At 37.6% G+C, this 12863-nt stretch overlaps 1 protein-coding gene across 1 annotated transcript in view; it reads left to right on the forward strand.

The window, feature by feature from the left end:
• ADGRV1 (adhesion G protein-coupled receptor V1) overlaps positions 1-12863 on the forward strand; it is a 291184-nt gene that overhangs the window by 201031 nt on the left and 77290 nt on the right. Inside the window, exons 86-87 of the mRNA XM_055791141.1 lie at positions 2360-2476; positions 9695-9873. Of these exons, the coding sequence (XP_055647116.1) occupies positions 2360-2476; positions 9695-9873 (296 nt within the window). The remainder of the gene's footprint in view (positions 1-2359; positions 2477-9694; positions 9874-12863) is intronic.

Here is a 12863-nt window from a genome sequence, read left to right on the forward strand (position 1 = left end):
GTAGTTAGGTCTAAGGAACAATTTATTTGGAAGGTACTTTTTTGTACGTTTCCCTAACTGCCTCAGATATTATGAGTGAAAGGTCTATTCAGTGGCCTGTGCTCCACATATTTCTACTAAATTGCAGTGCATTGTGTTTTAAGCTGTAAGTGCCAAAGTAGCCAGCATTTGTCAGAACAGCGTAGCTAAACTACAGTTGCTTCTCCCAAATTCCAAAATAAGGCCTGCCATTTGTTTTCTGTGTTATAATCCAATTATCATTTGTATTTTCTGCCCAAGAATCAAGATAACCAGTATATGAAAGTAACATACAAATGTTTCTTTGCCTTTTACCTTTTTAACCTTTTTTTTTAAATGTCTAAAACACTGTAATGCCATTAATTACGATGAATTCTTAGATGAGTTATTACTTCAGCAGTGTTCCTGTTTTACTTTTTCAACAAAAGTCAGTATCCGTGAACGGTGTGCATTCTTAGCAGGTATTTGGACTCTTCACATTATTTTGGTTGGAAAACTGTTGACATTGTGATATACTTCTTTTTAATATACAAAAAAGTTATTTTTCTTGAAACACGGGAAAAGGCTAGACACAATAGGAATTACAGATGCAAAGTGCTTTCAAGCCAACATTCCATCCAGAAGGTGATAAAAACATGTTTCCAGGACTCTACCAGTCTGCTTGTGTGTTTTCATCCCTTTGTCCCTAGCCTAACAGTCTGCCCTTGACATATGCACAACCCTTCAGAGAACAAACAGTGATAAAGCCTTGCCACCCAGATGTGTGTTGTATTTTGCTTGTTTTAAGTAGAAACATTTGCTCAAGTTTTAGGAAAAGTACTGCTGGTATTGTTTGAGCTGGCTGGTGCTACAGAGCTGTTCACACAAACATTTCTTGTGTTTATCCCTAAATGGAAGGCAGCTAATGCGCACAGGTTTCAGTGGTGTTTAACCCACTCCAGACAATGGCATTTGTTTTAGCAGTGTCAGAATTTGGCAAATAGCAGTCTATATTAAGCTGTGTGTTAACCTCTTAATAACTGAATGGTTATCTGGCCATGCTTAGATGCCTGTTCCCAGAAGAAGGCTGATGAACCCCACATAAAATACTGAAATTTTTAGATAATGAAATGCATTTCATAATTGCTTTTAGTCCAGTTGTTGCAAGTTGCTTATTCTTATTATCCCATGTCATGGTCAGATAACATTGTCTATCTATCAATATACAGACCCTGCCTCTATAAGGATGTTTTTATAGTAAAGGGACTGTATAAGGGTTATGCAACACCATACATATATTTCTGTTGTAAATACAATGTCCAGGTGTATGCCATATTGCTTGTATCCTTTAACTTCCTTTGCCCCCTCATATGCTGATGTTATATGCATAAAATCAGTCTGCACAGCCCACAAATTGCTGTTGCTAACCACGCAGTGGGCTGTTGGTCAAAATGGTAGTATTCCTTATAAAGGGAAATAAAAATCGTCAGTTATTGCAGCTGGTTCAGTAGGTAAATTGAGACCTTCTTTATGTGAACACTTCCATTCATTAATGAAGTCTGCTTGTACAACTATTTCCTTTGTAAAGAAATCCACAGAAGACTGGGCTAAAAGTTTCTGAGTTGTGTTTTAATTTTAAATTTGTTTTAATTTTAATTTGTTTAGCAGTGTTCATTGTGGTCACAGCTGGAATACCTTTGTTCCTTAGACAATGCATTGGCTACCTAGCTGGCCAATGTGTAGTCCTTTGACATCTGGTGTGCACGGAAAACAACTTGTATCTGACTTGTAAGCGTGAAATCCTGGTCTGCTCTTAGGCAACAGAAGAAATGCTTACTCCCTTTTTTCTAGTATTGCTATCTTATGTGGTGGGGTATAATATTGCTACATGACTGACAGTCTGAAGACAGCAAATGCCTCTTAAGTTCATTTACTTGATAGAATTTCTGGCCTTACTGAATACAGAAGATAATGTCTCTTTTTATTTCATGGAGGAAAATCTCCACTCTCAGTCACAAAACTGGTGCCCAGTATGCATGGCAGTCTAGGGAACAGTATAAAACAATAAATATTAAGTCTCTTGATAGTCTTTTCAGATCTAGATGTAAGGGATAGTAGATTGTCTGCAAAAAGTTTAAAGCTAGTTTTGTGGCTGACAGTGTTAAAAGGTCGCTTCTTTGGGGTGAATATTAAATGTCCAGTTATCTTTCCTGAGTCTCTGGAATGGTAAATGAGTGTGTATTTTACTTCCAAACTGAAGGTAGGTGTGGTTTTTGGTTTTGGTTTTGTTTTTTTCTCACTGTTATTACTGATTTGTTTGTTTGTTTAATTCCAATATGTATGCATTCATTTTTTCCTGCAGATTTCATTTCTGGCCTCTGCTTACATGAGCCAACATCTTTCAGAGGAAAGCTGCTCTGCCCTTGCATCTCTTACCCATTACCTTTACCTTTGCCAGTTCAGCTGGATGCTTATTCAGGTTGGTCTCTTAGTCTTTCTCACCCCTTCCCCAAAACCTCTGCAAAAGTAACTGAGACTGTGCTTCTATTATATCACATATATTATATATATATATATATAGAGAGAGAGAGAGAGACATACATATACTGTATCTCTGCAACTCAGTGCTACTAAAGTCAAAGCATTAGATGGTCTTTATTAAACCTAGAGTGTCACAGCTCCAAGGGTAAATATTTGGACTCTCTAAGAATTTCCGCATCTCACTTCATCCTGTAGAAGTCTCTGCCTCAGAACACCAAAGAACTGGTTTTGTTGATAGTTTTTCTAAGCATCTCTTATTTGGTCTTTTAAAACAGTCTCTTACAGGTGAATGTAAGTGTAAATGGCACTGTAATTTTTTGAGTCAGTAGCATTTTAGTCATTAGACTTGTATAATATGACAAACATACCTTCATAAACTTGCATTACAATAAGGAGTATATACATTCATAAATATTGTCAGAATTTTCATAGAATCATAGAATCGTTTAGGTTGGGAAAGACCTTTAAGATCTTTGAGCCCCTTTGTTCAATGCTCGAGCACTGCCAAGCCCACCACTAAACCCTGCCCCTAAGGACCATGTCTACGCATCTTTAAAATTCCTCCAGGGATGGTAGACCTTCCCGGACAGCCTGTTCCAATGCTTGACAAACCTTTTAGTGAAGACATTTTTCCTAACATCCAAAGGAAACCTCCCCTGGAACAACTTGAGGCTGTTTCCTCAAGTCCTAGTGCTTGTTATCTAGGTGAAAAGACCGACCCCCACCTGCCTACAGCCCTCTTTCAGGTAGGTGCAGAGAGCAGTAAGGTGTCCCCTGAGTCTCCTTTTCTCCAGGCTAAACACCCCCAGTTCCCTCAGCCACCCCTCACAGGACTTGTGCTCTGGACCCTTCATCAGCCCTGTTGCTCTTTTGACATATTATAGAACAGTAAATGGTGTAAAAAACAACTGTCATAATGTGAGAGACCATAAGCCATCAAATTTGTGGAAAATTATCAGTTGAAAATTAGTCAAAATTACAAGCTGTGAGGTTATTTTGAAAATATGTTATCATGCCCTACTCAAGAAATTTGTTTTTGGCCCTAAGGTTTGAAATATCCCATTTCTTTGTTATTTTAATAGGATTTGTCCATAACAAATTAATTATAGCACAAAACTGTATACATATGCAGCTCCACACATTACCATACAAATCCTCCAATATGCAGGTTGTGAGACGAAACAAGGAGTTGCAAATTAGGCTATATCTAAATACAACTTTCTCTCACAGTGACATTTATGTGGTATCTGGCATTTTCCTGGGATTATGTCAGGCTTGCTTTCATCAAGAACCCTAGCAGCCTCTCTAACAGCTCAACTGTGCCTTTTGGTCTTTGCAAGCTACAAGTCTTGTCATGTACACTGCTGCTGCAACTCCTTGTAAAAATGGAGTAGAAACATCTAAACTGCTCTGACCCTAGTGATACTAATACACTCTTTATTATTCTTGGTTTTTTTACGAATGTATAGTTAGGAAGATTAAATAATCTTTCCAGTGGACGTTAACTTTCTACTGTCTTAATACAAATTTTTTCCTGCTGTACTTCACATAGCTTGTCTTACGACTTTCTCATAGAGAAGTAACCTAAATTATTTTGTAAGCTGTAAATTAGATTCCTCTTCACTGCTGCTCATTCACTTCATTCCTAAGATGCTTCAGATCTCCTGAACCTTTACTGTTTTGGACAGACAAATTAATGCTTTAAAGTTGACGTTTTACTGGGATATCTCATCATGTTTTGACTGCTTGGTGTTTGATTCTTGTCTTCCCATCCTACGTGTGTTACATTAAGTTGCAAAAGGATTCCCATTCTGAATGCTTGCTCTTCCAAGGATTAATCACTTACAATGACAAAAAATTGTGTGGCTGTTAACAGTTGGTCATTTTTATGGCTGTAGTTGAATTCCATTGTTACTTTTGTTGGAGCAGACTTTGGCTGGGTCCTAAGAACTTGCACATCCCATGGCATTTAGTGGAGCCTCAGGCTTGTGTTAGTCATGAAGGCTCTTCATGCAAATCCGAAGGGACAAAGGTGCTCAAGAGGGAATCCTGTATAGCCTGCTCAGCCATGAGCTGACAAGAGCTGCCAGGAATAAAACTCAGAATGAAGGGGATTGTCCCTTTTTGTAGGTGCAGGTCTTCATCTGTGAGTAATTTCTTGAAAGTCAAGACCCAAGAGGAAAGAAATTACATCTGAAATGTAAATCAACCCAGCCCTCAGATGCAATTTATTTCTCTTGATTGAGAATAGATCCTGAATTTTTATTTGTCACAGCAGAGTGAGGAAGCAATGCCAGGGCACTAAAGGCGTACTGGGGGACATCTCTGTGCTTGCATTGGTCCCCATGACAGCATTAATAAAGCTTGTGGATCTAAGGGAAAAACAGACTGATTTGGGAAGTCTAGATGCTACTGCTGTGTAAATGGCAGATTTAAATGCCTGGGAAATGAACGTTTGCACTTCTCAGCATGGTATACTTAATACATATGACTTGATTTGAAAGGCAGAATTAATAATGTATTTATACTTAAATGAGACTTAAATACTTCTGTCTGGGAAAAAGCAAAAATGCGCAAACAGATTCTGTATTACTCGTGCAGTCACTCTGCACTCTCTGAGGCTGTGTAGTATAGTGTGTATGCTTGATCACTAACTCATTTTATATGAATCTGCTAGTGTCAGTCTTGGTCACTGCATACAGAAATGGGTGAATGTGATAATGAAGTACAAGCATCACGCAGATACGTGCAGATATGTAGAATCAAAACACTGAGAAAATCCAGAAAATGCTGAGTGATCAAAAGATGGTGGAGCAACATTTCCAGGCAACAGAAGTCTACAGGAAAACAGAGATTTAACAATACAGTTGGACATACACACATTCAATTCTGTAGTCAAGACCAAATACCTTCTCTTTCTAGACTCTAGGACAACTTCATTCCCTTTTTGTCCAGATCCTTCCAGCTTCTGCATATTGATAGGTATAGTAATTATACATACCATTTTATCATATTTTAATAGTGGTTATAACAACCAAATCTATAGCTTTTAATTCTGATTTTTATTTTTTATTTTTCATTTTTAGCTTCTTATATTTGTAGGCTTACATTTGATACCCATATTTGTACTACACACACAGCTTCTGAAGTGCAGGAATGGAAAGGATCTCAGAGATCACCTGATCCATTTTCAGAGTCAGACAAAGGCCACATCAAATCATCCTTGCTTGTCTGGTTGTTCCTGTCCCTTTGTATTGCAATGTCTTCTTTCTTGGCTTTAATAGGGAGATTCTGTAAGTTGCAGAATGTTGATGCCACTGCCCAATTTTTTCAGGATGAGGCTTTCTTGACTGCAGAAGGAAAGGAGTAAGTAAGGTGCAAATGTCTCTTTGTGCCCAGAGAGAGAGCTTAGCCTGAAATATTTGCCTAATACTAATGTCTGAAATTCAGAAGTCTTCATCCTGACAAATGTCCCTTCATACAAATGTATGTTACTACAGCATAAAGCCTGTATTTTCAAATGCGGTCTGCACTTTCATCTTAGGAGCACACAGTAAGGATGCCTGTCTGTATTCTGCTGTTCTTCCCATGACAAATCTTTATTATGTCAGCCATTTATCAGGAAAAATAATTTTCTTCTTTCAGCATTTTCAAACTTGTTAAAAAAAAAAAAAGTTACCAAAAGAAGTTAAAAGCTCTCTTTTGAGAAAAAAAAATTCAAACTGTGCCATTCTCAATTTCCAATTTTGACTTGGAATAAAATTGTGGGAAAAGGTGGATACTTTTGAGCCATTGCTTCAATGGAGTAAATCAACAGCAAAAGTGGCACTTTAATAAGGAAACCAGAGTAAATGTCATGAGCTTGCTGTCACCCGTATCTAAATCCTCCTCCTTTGTGGATTTAATGGCACCTTAAATTTTCTATAAATTTATTGCAGACTTGTGAGGCAAGTACTTACCTTACAACAAGTTTAATGCTTATTTTTAAGAATGATTTATGGACTGCCTAACAGCTTTGAAAAAAGAATTATATGAAAACATGCAATCATTCTGAAAAGGAAAGCTATGGCCATTCCTAAAAAGAAGGAAAAAGGGAAACAGGTTTTCCCACTGAACTGGGAAAGACATTATTTACAGTATTTTGCTGCTACTATTTACCGGATAGCCACAGATTATCCTAAAGACAAATGAATGAATAAGTAAAGAAAAAAAAGAAATAAAAGCACCCCAGTTTGGGGAAGGTAATGTCAATTAATTGCCTCATTCTGAAAGAAAAAAGCTTCGCTGAAGTTCATGTTGTTTCATTAGAGTGTTATTTAAATTTGTAATTGTTTTGCGTTCCAGATCAGAACAATCGCAACTTGTACGTTTGTTCTTCCACCTGAGCAGCTGGGAAATGGACTGTATATTTTATTCTTCTGTAGAACTGGGTTGTTGTTACCACATGGCAACAGGAAAGGATTTGCTAAAATTAGCTCCACTATTTGTATTTCATTGATTAAATTTTGGAACATCAAAAGAGGTTGGAGACAGGAACTTATAATTATCAAGGTAGAAATATCACTGCACAGGAGATGATGAACTACCCAATCCCCATCAAATCTTTGCTGCAGCACTGGTGTTGAAGTGTTCTTCTGTGATAAGTGAGGTGAGATAGGTAAATATGGCTAAACAAACACAGAGCAAGGACATGAGGTACAATTTCTTAGAAAGCAATCTCAGTTGGCTGACTGCGAACAATGTTCACCAGTTTGTCAGAATTAGTAGAATCAACAATCCCTGAGCATAATGGCATAGATCAATTCAAGGATTTTGCTGTCTGGAAACGCAGTGAAGCACAGCCTAGTCAGACCTACAAGGGCATGTAATTTGAAGAATATTTATTGGCATAAGGTGACAGAATCTTGAATGGGTTTTCAATTCCATGTAAAAGTTAAGGGAGAAAAGGTCCTTATAAGAGAACAACCGAATCCTTCCACAAATTATGGATTTATTTTTTTTTCCAAACACCCTTTTCATCTCTTTAATGTTTTCTTCTTGTGAATGTCCAGCAAAGGAATTAATAGTCTTTCTGTGTTCTTTCAGCCTAAGCAGGACAGTTACTATTATATGGTAGAATTTTCCTGTGTTCTTTTAAGGAAAACAAACTTTGTCTTTGTTCAAATAGCACCAATCATGAAATGAAAACAAAAAAAGGCCATAATAATTACTGTATAATTAATATAATTACATACACTGGACTTATAAAATGTCAATCTCTAAGGGAGCTTTTAAAATGCTTACTAAACTAATAATTTTTTCTCTGAAAACAAGTTGTTAGCGTATGCAATGTGCTTTATGATTCATGATAGAAAGTATTGTATATTCATGCTATATAAATCACAGAAGAATAACTGTAATGATGATTAACTGATGAGATTTATATAAGGAATCCACAAACCACTAATTAAGTACTTGATTGTGAAAATTCAGTCTGCCTGAACAAACTGGTAGGCAAACACTTTGCCAAGGGGAATCTGCAAAATTTCACAAACACAAATAATCACTTTGCAGTTGTCTTGTCACTGTATATGGATTTTACCAATCCTAACAATAGACAGCTGCAAACTGAGCATGTAAGTCAACATTATTGTATGAAACCCCTGTGCAGACAATGGAGAGAGATGAATATGATTGGGTAAAGATCAGTGAGTGCCTGAAGATGTCTGCCCTCTCTCTACTGGCTGTCCAGACAGGCTAGAGGCACAAGATTGGATTAGATTCCTGCTAGACAGAAATGAATCCATTATTCTCCCCATGTAAATACCAGAAATAATTATATAACATGCGGTAGCTGCTATACGTTTGAAGTAGAGAAAGTGAAGAAATGTTTTGCAAAACATAGTTTTATTATGGATAGTTCAGGTGCTCATTAGAAAGTGGTAATGCGTGTGTACATGTGCATAAAAAAAATGCTCAACACATAGGAGAGCGTTTCTACTATTAACCTCTTAAAATGCAAAGATCCAAGCAAAACTCTTAAGTATTTTGGTTCACTGGAAAGGTTTCTTTACTTATACCAGCAGTTCTTTGGAGAGATTTCAACTATTCCACTTCATTTTGATTCATATATGGTAGTAAATTCTTAGTTATGCCATTTGATGATGAGTTGCTCGTAAAATGACACAGATTGCTGTAGCGATGCATGTGAATTTACATTCACTTAATTGCATTTTTTTCTCAAACTTTTGTACAAATAGTACACAAAATCACAGAACCACTGAAGTTGTAGGGGGATCCCAAGACTGTCTAGTCCAACACCCTGGCTCAAGCAGGGTCATCTAGGGCAGGTGGCCCAGTACCATGTGCAGTTAGATTTTTATTATCTTTAAGGAGAGAGACTCCACAACCCCTCTGGGCAGCTTGGCCCAGTCATTGACCACCCCCACAGTAAGAAAGCGTTTTCTTGTGTTCAGATGGAATTTCATGTATACTAATTTGTGCCCATTGCCTCTTGCCCTGCCATTGGCACCACTGAGGAGAGTCTGGCTCCCTCTCCATCACCCCTTCCCATCAGGTATCTATACACATGGGTAAGATCCACCTGAGCTTCCTCTTCCCCAGGCTGAGCAGCTCCAGCTCTTTCAGCTGCTCCTGATAGAAGAGATTCTCTTGTCTATTAATCATCTTCATGGCCTTTTGCTGAACCTGCTCCAGAGTCAAAACTGTTGAAGGTTAGTGCATTTCCTGCAAGAAGATACATAGAGCTAAACAACAGTGCAAAAAGATTCAATATAGATCACATTTAGCCGTATCATATATCAGTCTTTTCTGTGAAGGTATGGAAGTCCAAGAAGAAAGCTATGTTTTGCACCACAAAGCTATTTTTGTACTGCATAAATAGTGTTTTCAACTAAACAGGGTGTCTCTTCCTCTCTGATAGTCTGATTCCAAATCTAAGCACGATATAAATAAGCATACTTCTTTTATAATCAGCCTCTTGTGATTACCTAAGGGAAGAAAATGAGAACAAAATATTTATGTTGAAAAACGTTTATATATACGCATACGCTGGGACAGAAATATGCTATATTATGACTTTCAAGAGTGATCTGGTTTTGGGAATAGCTAATCATCCAGCAAATCTACTGATTATATATTGTGCATTATTTTTCAGGCTGTTAATTTCTGGTACGTCCTGGTGATGAATGATGAACACACAGAGCGGCGCTACCTGCTTTACTTCCTTTTGAGTTGGGGGCTTCCAGCTTTTGTTGTGATCCTGCTTTTAATTATCCTGAGAGGAATCTATCATCACAGCACAGCACAGATATATGGCCTTGTCTACAGTGATCTGTAAGTTTTTCCTTTAAAAAAGCATGAGATAGCTATTGTACTGCCTATATTGTTTTATATTTAATTTTTTTGCACTTGGAGAAGGGGATATGGGTACAGCCAAATGCAGTAAGGGGCAGGGGGATTCCTTGTTTGGTGGAGATGAAGCAAGTATGTCACCCATATGAAATGCAGCACTTTCCGTGCAGCTGGGCTTTGTTCCAGTTTCTCCACAGTTCCATCCTGGGCTGAGCATTGGCAGAGGCAGCTCGAGCATGTCTGCTTGTGGGTAAATTATTTGTTCTTTTCTGAGACTCTGCAGTTCCAGGGTAAAGGATAGAATTAGCTACTGCTGCAGAAGTGAGCAAAGAGTGTGTTTCTTTTCCATTGCATTTCTGTGTTTAAAAAAGCACAACACCAAACCAAACCTTAAACCCCCATCTCTTAGATTAAACATGTTCTCTGCTAAGCAACGTTACTACATTAACTTGTCAAATATATTTCCTGAAGTGTTTCTCTTGGAATATTGAACATGTTATATTCCAAACTGGTCCAAATTTGAGCATTGCTGTAATGCCAATAATTAACGCCGTCCTTTCAAAGCTATATATAACCTCAGAAAACTGTCCTGATTAAAACAATACATCTTCATAGAACCTGAAATTTAAGCAGAAAGACACATAGATAAATATTTTTGTTCTCGTTCCCTACCTCTTTTACTCTGGTAAAAAACAAACAAACAAACAAACAAACTCTTTTACTCTTTCTAGTGAAGCTAATCTTTGATAATAGCAATTACACTTACTTACTTTGTGTCATAATTATATGCTCCATGTGTGGGAAAGAGTAAACACACAACTTCTTTTAAAGTAACAGAAGCACGTACAAAGTTTTTTTATGAAAACTTCTTGTGAGGATGCTTGCAGGGTAGACCCCAAACAAGAGAATATCCATCTGTCTTTAATAAAGAGGAAGACACAGTGTGCATCTTTCTGTTGTAACTGAACAAAATTCAGGACAGCGGGCTTTTGCATACAAAAGCAATTACTGTGAGAAGTAGAAACTGGAATTCAATATCTGTCTTTGAGTATATGCATATACATATATATGTGCAGTTAGTAATATTGCTGGTATATACATGTATATGTGTATAAGTGTACAGTGCATGATAAGCAGGGATATCTGGTTTAGATCTAAATGAGCTAGGCTGGGTACTACAAGCTGTCTAGGCATGTTAGCCAAGATTTAGTCCCATTAATAGACACCGGCTCTCAACTCAGAAGAGTATCTGAGGTCCACAGTAGGAGACCATTTCTGATATTCATGCCCCATCAGGGAGCGCTGTATAGTTCTATACCATCCCATACACACAGATATTTTTTTGCAGAACATGGCAAACAAGACTATTCCATTTTTCTTCATGGTGAAATGCTTCTATGTGCATAGCAAACAAAAGAAATGTGTGTAGCATAAAGACTGATTGCAATCGGTGGGCTGATGGTATGATTATGCAGGAACCACAGTTTCACAGTCGGCTGTTGACATCCATGTCTTGTTTCAAAAACAAGAGAAAATCCCAAAGTTCTGATAAAATGATTAAGTAGAGCAAAATTACTCAGTACAACTCATTTACCCAAATCAATATAAAACTTTTCCAGCATCTTATTAAAGTGGGCAAATGCCAGAAATCGTTCCAAGCTTAGTGAGTGTGCAGCTTGTTCCAGCTCAGTCAATGAGAACAGTGTAAGGAGATATCTGAAAGGATATTCATAAATAGCATCAATGCTAGTTCCTGGTTTGAGGAGCACATTAAAAGTTGCTCTTAATTATGCAAAAAGGACATTCAAAGCCAGAGTGTAGGAAAGAGGAAAGAAGACACATCACTTGGTTTGTTTTCTCCAAACCAGGATGCAGTAGTGGAAAAAGTAACTTGGAGATTGCTAAAGTCAAGGTCATTACGTACTAACCTAGCCTCAGAAATAGCTTGAGAACAATGCTGTGCTGCTAAGGAGCTGCTTTCATGTGAGAGCTGGAAGACTGGTTAAAGGAATAAAAGCTGTGAAGCCTGCTATCTTAGCTCTCTGCTTAATCACTCCTTTAGGCAGCTCATTTTTGCATTACTGTGGTGTCTGACCAACTGTTTCATTCTGAACCAGAATGCCATGGGCACACTTAATAGCCAACAGGATGTCTGTGCTGAAAAAACTTCATTTTATACTTGTACTGAACAAAAAATTAGTTGAGCTGTGTTGGATTTTGTGCTTTAAAAGAAGTATTATGACAGGGCCTTCCTTCAGATATGAAAAATTCTACAAACAAATGCATAAATTTTGTACAATAACCCCCTTAAAATGTCACAGTATAAAACTAATGGGCTGCAGTGTTGATAAGGCTAGTATACATATTGGTGATTGTTTTCATAAGTAGTGGAGTTTATGTATGGCATGAACAGTGCACTCTTTGGCATTGTGTGAATTTTTAATGATATTTGTCTGTATCAATGCCACCAAGTAGCATAACTTTTTTCAGATAGCTCAACAATGTGTGAAAGAGATGACTGCCAAGAAGGGGTTCTTTTACTCCTCCCTTAATAATTCCCCTATTCCTCAGCTGAAGAGGTGAAAGGCTGTTTGAACAGGACCAGAGAAGTTGCTGATGAAGGGCATATTGACATAGCTTGAATGAAAAAAGTAACAAGATGGGCATTTGTGTGGGATGGGTTTGAACAGAGGAAGAGTGGTCTGTCTGCATATCTGTAAAGAAAAATGTGGAGGCTGTATGAGTATCTGGTACGATACCTTTACTAAGAAAAGTAGTAAGATGTGATGCCCTATTAAAAATATGCATTAGTTCTCATGTCTTCTAATAAAGAATAAGTTGTTGGAGATTCAGGTGTCTGTAACTGCACCTCTGCTTAATTTCTGTGTGTAATTTGCATCAGCTCCATCAGGTCATGAAAGTTTGAAGTAGGAACGTTCTCTGTGTGCAGCTGACTTGTGGAAGGGGCTTGG

Source organism: Falco peregrinus, chromosome Z, assembly GCF_023634155.1.
Source record: "Falco peregrinus isolate bFalPer1 chromosome Z, bFalPer1.pri, whole genome shotgun sequence".
Classification (NCBI taxonomy): domain Eukaryota; kingdom Metazoa; phylum Chordata; class Aves; order Falconiformes; family Falconidae; genus Falco; species Falco peregrinus.